Source organism: Mixophyes fleayi, chromosome 3, assembly GCF_038048845.1.
Source record: "Mixophyes fleayi isolate aMixFle1 chromosome 3, aMixFle1.hap1, whole genome shotgun sequence".
Lineage (NCBI taxonomy): Eukaryota > Metazoa > Chordata > Amphibia > Anura > Limnodynastidae > Mixophyes > Mixophyes fleayi.
Genome location: NC_134404.1, coordinates 202,601,745 through 202,615,976, shown reverse-complemented (window position 1 = coordinate 202,615,976; position 14,232 = coordinate 202,601,745). Strand labels below are relative to the sequence as shown.

The window sequence follows — 14,232 nt, the reverse complement described above, 5'->3', positions numbered from 1 at the left end:
TTATTTTTATGGATTGTAGATTAAGCTGAGATATTGTAAATAGTGCCTTGTCTATCTTGGAAAGTTAAGTAAATAGAAAGGACTGCTGCTTAAATGTAATTTTTTTTGCTTTGGGTTAAAAAAAGCTTTAAAAACCAATATGCAAATTGATGATGATGATGAATATTATTATTATTATTATTATTATTATTATTATTAATAATAATCATCATCATTGTTTTATAATGTATTAATGCTGCTTCTTCAAATATGTTTTAAAGATATTTATATATTATATATATGCATGGTTTAATGTAAAAATAAAATGTAAAGCTGCAGTAGCTTTAGACATATTTATTTATCTTTTTGCTTCTCTGCTGATATTGCTTGTTATATATAGAGCAACAACAAAAAGTACATGTGAAAAAAAAAACACTTTTCCCACTGTTACCTAATTGCCAAGCATGTGTTGACTGATGGTCTTGAAAATCCAATATTACTTCAACCTTGCACATAGTGAATAAAAGCCTCAAATATGTTTGTTTAATGGTCTTGAAAATGTTACATCATTTAAGTTGCTCTGCTTTGCTTGCTGGGCTATCAGCCAAAAAAATGCAGAGCATTAACCCATCAATCAACCCTTTGAATGCAATGCTAAGTGTTTTCCATCCCTGATGAAAGATAAATACAGTTTACCAGCATAAATCTTAAAACTTAACTCAATGGACAAGCAAAAATTATGCTCAACTTCCTTACAAGAAGAACCCGGGTAGGCTTCTGTTGGGCTTCACTTCAATGCTCCTGGTTTAAATTTTGTAAAAATACAAAGAATACCATACTAAAAGATATTATATTATAAAACAAACATTTAGGAAAATGACTGTGTAGAGAAGAACCATCAAAGTGGAGATGCAGTTAGCTACAAGGTACCAAGAAAGCATCCAGTAGGCTATGCATTTTAGCCTACTATGTACCTAAAAAAGCAGTAGTTTAGACACAGCTACATATAAGAGAACAAGTTAACCCGTGCATGATACTCATGCATTTTAGTCAAATCAAGCTACTTAAGGTCTTAAAAAGGTTCTTGTCATGCATTTGGGCCTAGCTCAGGCCTCCTCAGGGGAAGAGCGTTACTTCCCGACGCAAGGGCCCTTTTTAATGTGTGTTCATGAGGTAAAATTACCTCACGAAAATGAGTTTGAGCCCTCAACTCGTAAATTTAGCCTTTACTACCCCTCCCACGGGGGGAAGGGGGGATGATGGAAGTTAACTGACTTCACTATTATGATGAGTTGCCAACTGTGCTTGCACAGTAGCGTTATCCAACAGGGAAATAAGATTTTGCATGTAATATAATGTTTAAAAATATGATGCAGTGTTGAAGTTTAAATGCCCCCTCACTTGTATTCGATATGTTTCATTCCAATTGTATTCCCAAATGAGGAAAAAAAATGCCAGGAAATAGACTGTGTAGCAATAGCTTATATATCCCAGTAAATATTACCTATTTATACATAGGAGAAAGTGCAGTTACACTTAAACAAGATTAAGGCAAATAAAGCACCTGGCATAGATGACATACACCAATGTGAGTTGAAGCAACCAGGTTCATTAATTGACAGATTACCATTTCTTAATGCATTCCCTGATAATTGGTTTAGTGCTTCAGGATTAATGGAAAGCAGATTTGGTACCAACATTTAAAAAAACAAAACTGAAACCACTTCTGTCATAAATAATTAAATTGAAATGATATTGAAGGATGCTATTCTGGAATAAATTGTTGGCAATCATTTAATATAAAAACTGCAGAATTCAGCTATGCACTTTGCTTGTATATAACGTCTTTTACACCACAAACACCACCTAGTAAAACAAATAAAAAGGTGATACTTAGATTGTTGTTTGTGTGGAGGAATGAGTAGATTTTGGATTGCCCTTCCTACCTGCCAGCCATGTCACATCCAGTGTAAGGAAAACATCATGAGAATCCACAATTACCCTACCCAGTCTTCCACAACAAAAAGAATAGTTTAATAAAGGACCCGTCATGCCTAAAATCTATGATTCACTCTTATGAGGAGGTTAACTTCAAAAGTGGATTTTGGTATTGCAATCAATGTGATTTATTTGGATTTAATGAAAGTGTTTGCTACTGCTCAACCTAATAGTCTGAAAGCAAAAATTAGAAACTAAGTCTAGAGGAAAAGTATATATTGCTTAAGGGTTGACAAATATTGATTATACACACATTTATTTAGACTGCATTAATGGCTTACCACAGGAATAAGAATTAGGTCCTTTTATTTTTAATGTTTTTACTATTGAGCTTTTAGATGACCTTGAAAGGTGTCCAATTTTGCTGATGACACTAAGCTATATAGGGTAGTAGCCTGACAGCACTAATCAAGAGAATGTAAGAGTTAATTTAAAAAGACAGGATTGAAAAACTAAGTTTGCTTACTTGAAAATAAGGCATTTTGATGGTGACCTAAATACAATTTCTAAATATATGCAAGGAGATCACGATGGGTAATTATTTGCAAATAAAATAAATACATTTTCACAATCAGTATAGGAAAGCATTATTTACTTTAAGGGTGGATAATTTGTGGAATTCCTTACCATATAAGTTGATGATGGCAAATTCACTAACTGAATTTAAAAAATAGATTTTTAAGAAATAGTATCTGTGGCTGTAACTATTTGAGAACATTAAAGTGGTAAATGACCCTTTTCTGGGCTAGGATAAAATTATTTTTCCACTATGAGGCTGGGGTTTCTGTTTTGCCTACCTCTGATCTACTCATTTAGAATTTATTAAAGTTGAACTTGATGGGCCTAGTCCTTTTTTTCAACCTTACTAGCTATGCAACTTTTTAGTTAACAGGAATATTCAAACATTTTTATATAGTTTTCACCTAGATAGTAGCCAGACAGTACATAGCTCATTGTTGAGCTTTCTCAGTTTTTGCACTGTTTCTGTACTGAACCCGTTATCTATCTGAAACCATGACCCAATCAATGGCAAAAATATAAAAATGGATTTTTATTTATAAACAAAGTCTAAGCACTATCTAAGTCTCTTTATATGGTGAACCTACACACATAACCAAAATAACAACATTACCTTGACATTGTGTTGAAATATTATTTACAGGGTTCTACTTTATATTTAAATATATAAAGACATGCTTTATTATACAACCCTTAAAGCAATATATTAACATATGTGCTTAAACTAACTGTGAAAACAATGCTTTCAACTTCAGAAATTGCTGCTTTTTAATAGCTAATTGCCTTTGCATTAAAATGAATGAACACAGAACATTGCACTTCATACCAAATGTCAGCTTTGCATGCCAGTATTTTAATCAATGCCATGAAAGTACAGAATTGTTAATGAAGTGAGAAATGTTAGTGTTCAAAGAGTATGACCCAGGGAAATGTATTTAATTATAAATGTTCTGTGTTTTTAAATACAAATTCTGCACCTTCTAAGTACAAAAAGACTAGGAGAATGTTAAATCAAAAGTGAAATTGTTCTGTGATAACATCAATTGTCAAATTATGCTATTGTCATGTTTCATTTACTGAATTCTTATAAGATATTGTTAATTCTGGCATTGTACAGTGTTCTGAATATTTTTACCATGGATAATGCATGTCAGTAATATATATTAGCTACCACCATCCTATAAAAAGTGCAGACAAGTTTTTTTACAAAAATGCCTTCAATGAAGACCTAGTACCCTTAATTCTATTCAGGCAAGGTATATACACAGAAATAGAGTAACCCTGTAATTCATAACAAAGCTAAAAGGGAATATGACTGTTTGCAAACACTATACCTCAACCTTTACAAAGCACACTGCAAAGTTTCTTATTTTTGAATTGGAGTGTGCCTCTGCAAACTTGATGTGTGCCTTGGTGTGCGGAGGGACACAAAAGTCCATAGAGTCCCATGAATGTCCCATAAAAAGTCCAACCTTCTATCATTTTAAAACCACCACTTTTATTGAATTAAACATATTCAATTTTCCTCCTAAAATGCTGTTCGATTTAGCCTTATTTATAGTTTCAATTAATCAAGTCCCTTTTTGGAGAAAAAGTGGAAGCAAGAAACCACCCTAAAAATTCTGTATACCCTCTCCATCCTTTTGGCGGAAATGTAAGTGCACTTGTAAATGTCAATCTACATTGCACTGTCAATGGATTTAGTGCAACATGTCCGCAATCTTGCCTTTCATAAATGAGGACCACTGAGGGACATTTTATTGAAAGTGGTAAGGAAAAATGTGATACAGCAATCAAACCAATGTTTACTTTCTTTTTTTAAATTTGTAAAAATCTGTTTGTTTGCTATGGGCAATACAATCTTTCCCTTTCCACTAGTTCTATAAATATTTCCAATTGAGAGGTGCCTTGCTGTGCAAAACCTTTAACTGTGTATTGCAAAATACAGGCAAATATTTAATTTCAGCCGCAGCCATCTATTGATTATACTGGTGTGAGGTACACAGAAAAGAAATGTTATATGAAAATCTACTATTACTATGCCTTGAATATGGCACAAGGAAAATAACATGACATGAGCACATTTCTGACTTGATTACTAATTGTCTAAAATTTTCTCAAAAGACACTATTTTAAATTTAACCATGTAAATGAAATCTCAAGATAATTACAGTTTCATTGAAAGTTTGAATTACATAGATTATGTTTGTAAAAGGATTTCTATATTGGTTATGGGGTTTTAATCTCCTTAATAATCTGGCAAATGTATGGATTACCATTTAATACCGTTATATATGCAACCAACTCCTCACAAAGGTACTTCTAAATTAACCTAACAAATATAATTCTTATATTCCCTTAAATCCACAGGACTAATATTCATATAATTGTTTATGCTCATCTCTTCAAGAATAACCACACACTAAATGTAGTTTCATATTATAAAACAGTACATAGTGTAACAATATTTTACACAAAGTATAGATTTTGGTGCCATATATTACATTTATTGCCTGTAATATAAATATACAAGTCCTTGTGTGTGTGTAAGTGTATGTGTGTGAGTCAAGCTATACCTACTGTCTAAAGGTGTGTGAGTGTGTGTGTGTGTGAGTGTGTGTGTGTGTGTAGAGACGGGGGAGGGGGGAGACCTGTGGTGGTGGGGGGGGAGAGCACACAGGCACACTCCATTCATCTCACATATCTCATTCAAAGTCCAACAGCCAAATGATCATTCATTCTCATTTACTTTACCACATATGTGTCCAGATTCGACCATCTTCCATTCAACAACACATTATAACATTTATAACATTTATGTTCCCAGACTCACTCACCTTTCATTTATTCCATTCAAAAACTTCATCATAACTATCCAGGGCCTGGAAGACCATCAAACAACTTACTTGCCTGCATGTCCAGCTAGAAGCTATAGCCGCATGTCTGGTCAGGCTGGCAGCAGCTCACCAAAAAGGAAGTTTCTCCTTGTGTCACGTGTAAACCCCCTCTAGTGGGCGGAGACTACCTTCCACAGGAACTGCTCACAGCATTCATATGCTGATTACAGACCAACTGAACAAAACCTGTTTCACTTGCATTTACAAGTCACATGTTTCCAGTGGGGGGGGTGGGGGTTGTTCCTAGTTGCTTCCTAGTTCAATTGTGGCTGAATCTGTTCATATATTATAAAATGAAACATAAATAATAGATTTTTTTATATACTCTTCATCAGTGTTCAATGGGAAAAATTCTATAACTACTTAAAAAAAAATAAAAAAAATTGACAAAAGCCCCAATGTGATTTTGGTCTTAATGGGAATTTTCACTTAAAATAACCCCAGTACTAAACCCCCTCCATTCCAACTATTAGTACTTTGGTGGAGTCCCATTATTTGCTCTATTAAGCAGGGTCCCAGCAATCACATATATCAACAATTCACAAAACGAGCCAGATATCCCCAAAACTTGCTAACTAGTTTACGTCCTCTAAAGAATCATGTCAATCACATTGCATGGAAACTAAAGAAGTCAATCAGCAAGAATCAAGAAATGTCACATGACTATAGCCTTATAAAATAAATATATATATATATATATATATATATATATATATATATATATATATATATTTATGGTCCTTCTGGCACTTATTCTTCCTAGATTGCACTAGTGGAAAACATGTGTGAATGCTACTATTTATAATTGTGAATAACATTGGCCTGTCCTGGGACTATTCTAATCATTTATACTTCTGTTCTGTGCAATATCTCTATATCACACTTTTATTTAATTTAGTACTATAATAAATCCCAATCAATGCCAATTTTTTTGTGTTTATCATTATCTACACTTTTGTTCACAGATCCAGGCAATATATTGCTTGCTGTGTCAACTAATGTATTGTTTAAGACACACTGAGTGGCGAAAAACCAAAAATGTTACCTCCACATTAGCATCATTAACTATCTAATTGTAGGAATACTCAGGCATTGCATTGTCCACTCAACTTGTCTACTTTTTAAAAATGCACTTATTGGTTCAAGAAACCCCTATGTTTTCTGTACTTGTTACTGTCACTAGTCAGTCTGTCCACCTCCTAATTGCAGCTGTTATTGAATTTTGCAAGCATTGACTTTTTTGTATTATCTGTCAGTTAAATCTGATTATTTTGGTGAAGAAAAGAAAAGTACCCCCCCCAAAAAAAAAATGTGACTAACTACACTTAAGCCAAAGCAATGGTTTTGTGAAAGCAATGAATAAATACATGAAGTTATAGACTAGCTAGCCCATGATGACAGCTCAGCTCACAATTTGTAAAACTATACCTTTCTCCTTATTAAACTCTGACACAGAACTTTATTTAATTACACCTTTGTCAAATTTGAGGACAATGTGTCAGGTCCCACCAGGGAGGAAAACAAAGTACATCTGAAATGACAATACTGTGCCAAACCTATTCACAGCAGTTTGCCGGATGAGCATCTTATTTAGATTTCTTTTAAAAATTGAATGGCTGTCAAAAGCTTGTGCAAAGTCCTACACAATGAAATTAAATATTTTCAGAAACTGCCCAGCAATGATGATGCAGAGAAAAAGTCATACAACAAATATAATTGCTTTTCAACAGACACACGACAGGCATAAAAATAATAGCCTGTCCTATCTGAGCCGTATAATTTGCCTCTTTCTGGCCACCCCTATAACATTATACTGAAGAATTTTGTAACTTATCATAGACTAAGTGAAACCTATAACTCAGTAATGGCTAATGCCAAGGCTGCTTACTCTCCATTACCTTCAGCATTACGAATAAGTGTTAAAAAAAAGTTCCCAGTTCAAGAAATTAAAACGAAACTTTATGCAAAGGACAATTAACATTGCAAGCAATTTTTTCCCAGTGATGCGGATAACATTGCTATCGTCAAGTCCATAGTATGCGTGCAAAGGGGTAGTTGAGCTAGACAGGGAAAGCTTGAAAAACTGGTACAGATCCAGAATATGGAAAGGGATCATAATCTAATTTGGAGGTAACACATAAGTCAGGGCAAACCAAACTGTACCCGCATTATACACCAGCAGGAAAATCCCTGTATTTGATAGCTCTCTCACTCACTGTTTTGTCCTGCTTGCTGCTCCCACAGAGATTGTAGACGACTGTATAAGAAGAGGGTTTTACTAATGGGAGTCGGATTCCATGAATGAAAGCAAATGGAAATGAATTGATGCAAATCAAACTTATTCCCAATTTGCAAGCAGAATTTAAAAAAGCAAAACTAATTCTGAGCCACAATTTGCCTGAATGACAGCAAACAGAAATTCTGAAGCTTCACAGACCTCTAGCTATAAGTAAAATTATTGGAGAGGGAGGGGATATAATACAAGGGTCATTTCAAGGGAAAAAAGAAAACAACTTTAATTGTGTTTATTAAAGTGGAATGTATAAGTTAGACATATATTATGTCATCTCTGCCACTAAGTTATAAGTGATGAAACTTTTCTATTAGGTTGAAATGAGTATTCCTGGAGGAATTTAAATATATATAGAAATTTACTACATTTTGCTTTACCAGAAAATTTACTACCACTATCATGAAAACTCAGTGTAACAGGAATATATATATATATATATATATATATATATATATATATATATATATATATATATACCTTAATATCTATATTAGACAAATACATGGAAAAACACCAAATGCAGAGTTAGAGTTGTTCCAATAACATTTTGTGGTAATGGAACAGTTGTACTTGTCTAAGCACTACAGTTTCTGTCATGGGCCTAGAGTCTTGAATATATATAATAACCTTCTCATACTAAAGTGGGAAATGACATACAGATGTGTTCTCATTTACTTTGCCGAAAATTCTGCCATATCGCAAGATCCGTGATGCGAGATGAAGAAAATCATCTCACATTAACTGGTCAGGAGACAGAATGAAGTACAATAAAAGACTGCAGATAGTAGGTGCTTCTTTTCTTAAAATATGCTGCATGAAACATTTGCACAGCAGTAACATTATTGATTCAATTGACACTTATACTTTCTATACATAGTTCTCAGCTTTTATTAAGCGAGCTGACTCAACCATAATTAACAGTCATCCAGTACAATCATCTGCCCTACTCTTTGGACCTGCTTGTCAGCAGTTACATAAAGGTGAACCAAAAGCTGTCGTGCATATAGGAGCTTTTTTGAAAGGGGTGGAGTTTTGCCTTAAAGTGGGCATGGCTCCCCCAAGAAACATATTTTTATTTAGAATCTTTTGTCAATCAAAGTGGGAAGCAGGGAGAGCACACATGGTGGGCAGGGTAAGAGAAATGGAGAGACTGTTACACACAGAGGGAAGCATGAAGACAGAGACTGTCACACTCATTGTTGATGGGGGATGACGACAGGCTGTTTCAGATATAAAGGACAGTTCCTATTGGAGCTTAAATAAATGAGAGCTTCTATGAATGCGGTGGAGTTTTGCCCAAAGGTGGGTGGGGCTTATCATTTCCCAGTGACACATAATTTTAGTTAGAATCTACTTATCCCTCATTTTGTCCCCTTGTCTTATCATTGTCCCTGACACTGTTTAAGATCCTCACTAGCATAGCTCAGTAACAGTTAGATGACACTGTATGCCTAACAGATACACTGTCCCAATATACATCTAGTTATAACATCCTATTATTTATCGCTTTGTACTGTTTTTCTTCTAACTGTCACTGGATTCAAAGCAAGTCTCTCAAAGTAAAAGCATTACAGTGGCCACCCGGCAGCTGCACTATGAATTTCAGCATGGCAAAAAAAAATTGGGGTCTCTGATGAAATTTTTGGCCAGGTGAATGAAGGCACATTTGTGATTTCTGACCTTTCGCATCCCATCCAAAATTAGCATATTTGCCACAACAGTCTCTGGATCTGGTTCATTAAGGAACGTAAGTCCTGATACGTGCCGTATTTTAAAATTTCTCTGCACATGCTTACAAATGAACTATATGCCAGTGATCGCAAGTTCATGCAATTTATCTTCGAACGATAAGGACACTTCCAACTGCCTACAATTTGAAGGGCTGAATGGGGGAGGGAAGGGGCATATGCAGGTAGGCAATGTACAGTAAGAGTGTTGCAAGACTAAGCAAACACACATCCATCTGATTCAAGCTCTGAGCATCTCTTAGGTACATGATTCTTAGTTGTTTCATTTGCACCAGCTACAGGGCAGGTGTAAGTGCCGATTGCTAGTGATGATGGTCAAGTATGTATGCCAGAATCTGTGTTGGCAATGAAGAGCATATGTACAAATGCATTTTATATACAGTAGGCATTAAGAACATCCTGATATATGTATTTCATTTTTAAAAAAAGTGTTTGTTAATGTATTTTTATTAATAATTATATTGTTAACCGATGTTAATATATTCCATTTTTTCTTTTTATTTGTGCGTTCTGAAAGGATTTTATATATACATGTGCATTGTGCATATCCTGCAGTGTGTTTTCTCTGTCTGCATATGGCAAATGCCGTATAGGCAGACCATACTTACACCCATATTAAACTAGAAAGAGTTCTTCAGATACGCTTGTATATGATTACGGGCATACTTGCATGCAATTTCTGTTCAATCTTAAAAAACACAATTTGCATTTGCTTTGTGTTCCTTAATGATTCAGGGTCTATGTGTTTAATCAATTTTAATTGCACATTTTTATTACAAAATATTTTCATTTATGAATTTGCTCATTTGATTTTTTTAGCAGTGAAAAATGTGACTGAAGAGAAACCCATAAAAAAGAAACAAAAAGGTAAAAAAAGAAAATATATTTTTATGTTTTGTTTTGTTTTTTATTCTAAAATTCTTTAACATTTGTTTAACATTATTGTAACTGAATTACCACTTTACACATTAGATTAAGTCCAGACTGTCATATATGATCTTTCCCTCACTCAGCAGATAGGAACATGCAAAATTAGACAGTCCTCAGTTTCCACTCCTCTACCTGGTGTGTATTTAGGAAAAACACTCTTAAGCATTTACAAGTATTTTTCTTTATTTATTTTTTTAAAGAATCCCAGTCAAGTGAATAGATTGATATTTTTGATGCATTTAATCTTAAGTTTCAAAGTACTTCAAATGTGTTCCAAAAACTGGACCTACCTTAATACTTTTTACTATGACCACTACTGCATATGTACTGTACATTACTAAGATAACATTTTTACATTTTAGAAATAATAAAAATAACAGAGAAAAAGCTTCCAGAAAAGGAAATCAAAAAAGGTAAGGCCATAGAATATGTAAAAAGCTTACACTTTATTTTTCTATATTATTCATAAAAAAATAATTTGTACTCTTCATGGCCCTCTTGATTTAATTGTTCAAAACTAAAGAATAACTATTAAGGGACAATGTGCGCAGCCACTTCTCATTGTAAGCTGGTTGTTCATAAATGATTTAGTAGAATTTTGATCTGTTTTAATAAGTTTTGGACAATATTTCTTGACTTAAGTTGATTCCAGGGAATTTGTCCATCATGTGAGTGGATTCCCATAATTTTGAAATAAATTAACTGGACACAAACGGATTTAAAATATGCCACATTCATATAAGCCCTCATCCCACCCCTCTCCAAATGAATTCTGTGGTGTGAATTAAATAACATAATCATAGACATCTTCTCTCATATATCCTGTTTTTAAGGTACATATTTGTCTAAATGCTGGGTGGGGACAGTTTGGAAGTGTCCCTCAGCCTAGGTATGGGAGCCCTAACCATCCAAAATTTCACCCCCAAACAACAAAACACATATTAATCCAAACTCAATTCATATAACAAAAGTATACAATGTTGACTGTAAGTGGCTAAAGGGTAAAAAAAAGTTTAAAAAGTACAAAATAAATATATAATCATGAGGTTGTTATTACACAACATGATACATTGCCGTTGGACCAGAATAGACTTGTTCCAAATGTGCAAAACATTGATGTTCAAAAGTGAAATGCAAGTGAAAGCATTTCAACTTGCCATGTGGGCCCACAAACTGTTTGTGAATGCCAGGCACCATAACAACATAGCAGCGGTCTCCTCCACATTTTGTGCACAAGCCCAAAGTAGCCTGAGCATAGTGTCAGCACTGGTTCATTCAAAACAGTGAAATCCAGAAAAGCCTAAAAAAGGGGGATATGTAAATGGAAAGCAAATTCAAAAAAAGTATAAATATTTATAGGACCTCATTTAGAGTCGGACGCAAAGTCCGTCTAAGAAGTGTAGGAGGGCGAGTGTGCCGCAGCTTGGTAGGGTATTACGAGTGGCAAGCAACTTCAGTTGCGTCCCACTCGTAATACCCTACCGAGCTGCGAGCAGTTCCTGCAGCTAGCTAACTGCTTCTGCCACCTAATTCCTGCCGCACAGTTTTATCCCTTTTTTGACTTGTGTTGTGTCTGTGCCACACTGCGACTAAGATTTACTTATAGGGTCACGCCTTCACAATTCACAATTCCGCGTTTCGCCCTTTCTCTCGTAGTGAGCTGTCACAAGTGTTAATTGCGTCCAAGACGCAGGCGGAAATGGTGCTTGCTGCACATGAGGGATAGTGTTTTTTTGTTCGATGCGCCTAAAACGGACTTTGCGTCCAACTCTAAATGAGGTCCACAATGTCTTTTTTAGAGCTGCATAACATCATACAGTAGTGTTAAACAGACCCTCTCCTACTTTGTGCAGCATATGTCAGTCCAGTAATACTGAAACATCACCCTGCTTCATAGATTGTATGTTATACCGTTCAAGAGAGTTCACAGCTCTTCATGGTGCCCCAGATTTACTTCTCATCAGTGGCCTAGATCATGCTCTAGGTTGCTGACCAAGTCACACTAAAAATTGACTTACAAATATTTGGCTCAAAATACAGTCCTGATATGACAACGTGAAATATAAATACAGTAGTATTGTAACTTGATAGACTTTATGCTGAGATGTAATAAAAATTAATTGATTCAAATATTAAATGTAAAACAAATCAATGTTAAATACTCCAATGGCACTATTAGAGTCTAACAAGATTTTTCCTTACTCACTGATGCATTCAGCAGATGAAGATGTTTCCTCGGATAAGGAAGGTAAGCCCTGAGAGCATAGTTTACCATTGTATAGCTTTTGTCCTTTCACTTTGAGAACTGAAAACTGCATGCTGCTCTCAGTTATAATCTAACTCACTTAGAAAGCTGACTTTAACTAAATAATGTTTTTTTTTCAAGCATGGTACTGCATTATTTCATCATCTCTGACTCCTAGCCTGAAATTTAAGAAAAGGTGATATTTGTTTTACCATGGAATTACAACATGGATTATATAGCTCTCTGCCTTGCCTTACACTGGCTCCCCTTCCCCTACAGTATCCTTTTCAAACTCCTCACCACCACTTATAAGGCTCTCTCCAACTCTACTGCCCCTTATATCTCTAACCTCCTCTCCATTCACACTCCTGCCCGCTCACTGCGCTCGGCCAATGACCGCCGCCTCTCCTTCACTCTTATCACCTCTTCCCACTCCAGAATCCAAGACTTTTCCCGTGCAGCCCCCCTTCTCTGTAACGACCTCCCTCGTTCCATCCGTCTCTCTCCTACTCTGCACTCCTTCAAACGTGCACTCAAAACTCACCTCTTCCTCAAAGCCTACCAACCATCTACTTAAACCCCATCTCCTCCCTTTAGCTCATCCCCCCTTCTCTCCTCTTGCCTCTACTGGCTCCTATTGTGCCTGGTCTGTTTACCCTCCCTTAGGATGTAAGCTCGTATGAGCAGGGCCCCCTCCCCTCCTGTCTCCATACCTGTTCTTCTGCTCCGTCTTTACTGCATATGACTGGCCGGAGTTTCTGAAGTATTGGTCATTTTTGTTCATTGTTCTGTATGGTTTCACCCTGTATAGTCTACTGTTAGTACTGTGTGCGCCGCTGCGGATACCTTGTGACGCCTAACAAATAAATGATAAGATTAATAATAATAATAATATAGCTCAAGTTACAGAGTAACAGGCATATTTATTAACCACCGCATTTTCAACACGATCCATTTCAATCCTTATCGCAAAAGATAAGTATTACAATATTGTGACTATTTAAATTCTTCGCTATGAACAGCAGTCGCGAAAAACTGCCATCCCTGCGAATACCTGTCTCTTATGTCCTCAATGGTCACTATCACAAAGTGGTCACCGAAGGGGAAAGCAGGTAAGTTGGGGTGAGGGATCCGGAGATCCCCCTAACGCAATGCTCTCCACATAGGTTTCAATGGCTAACGCCAGCTTCAGTTGGCATTAGTCATCAGGCACAAGTTGCGAAAATATCTGATTTTTGGAACTTGTTAAATGGGGCAAAATAGCAGTCCCCATATAAACCTATGAGGACTGCCTTTGTGTTCAAAGTAACAGGGAAAAGAGTAGATATCTCCGATATCTACTAAGAAGATACATTAATATGTGGCTATCCACGGAAAACTGCTGTTTTCGGGTGTTTTCAATGAAAAATGTCTTTGATAAATAGGCCTTTAAGATAGTTATGCATATTCTTCCCAATGCTTTATGAGAGATTTGCTTTGCTTCCTACAACATGGTTTTCCTCATTTGTAACTTACTTATCAAGCTTGAAAGTGACTAACGCAATATTTTTATTATCATCATCATCATTTATTTATATAGCGCCAACATATTCCATAGCGCTTTACAATTAGGATTATTATTAT

At 35.5% G+C, this 14,232-nt stretch overlaps 1 protein-coding gene across 1 annotated transcript in view; it reads left to right on the top strand.

The window, feature by feature from the left end:
• The window catches only part of LOC142143217 (uncharacterized), a 78,887-nt gene that overhangs the window by 46,810 nt on the left and 17,845 nt on the right, over positions 1-14,232 (top strand). Inside the window, exons 17-19 of the mRNA XM_075200929.1 lie at positions 10,254-10,301; positions 10,727-10,777; positions 12,586-12,612. Of these exons, the coding sequence (XP_075057030.1) occupies positions 10,254-10,301; positions 10,727-10,777; positions 12,586-12,612 (126 nt within the window). The remainder of the gene's footprint in view (positions 1-10,253; positions 10,302-10,726; positions 10,778-12,585; positions 12,613-14,232) is intronic.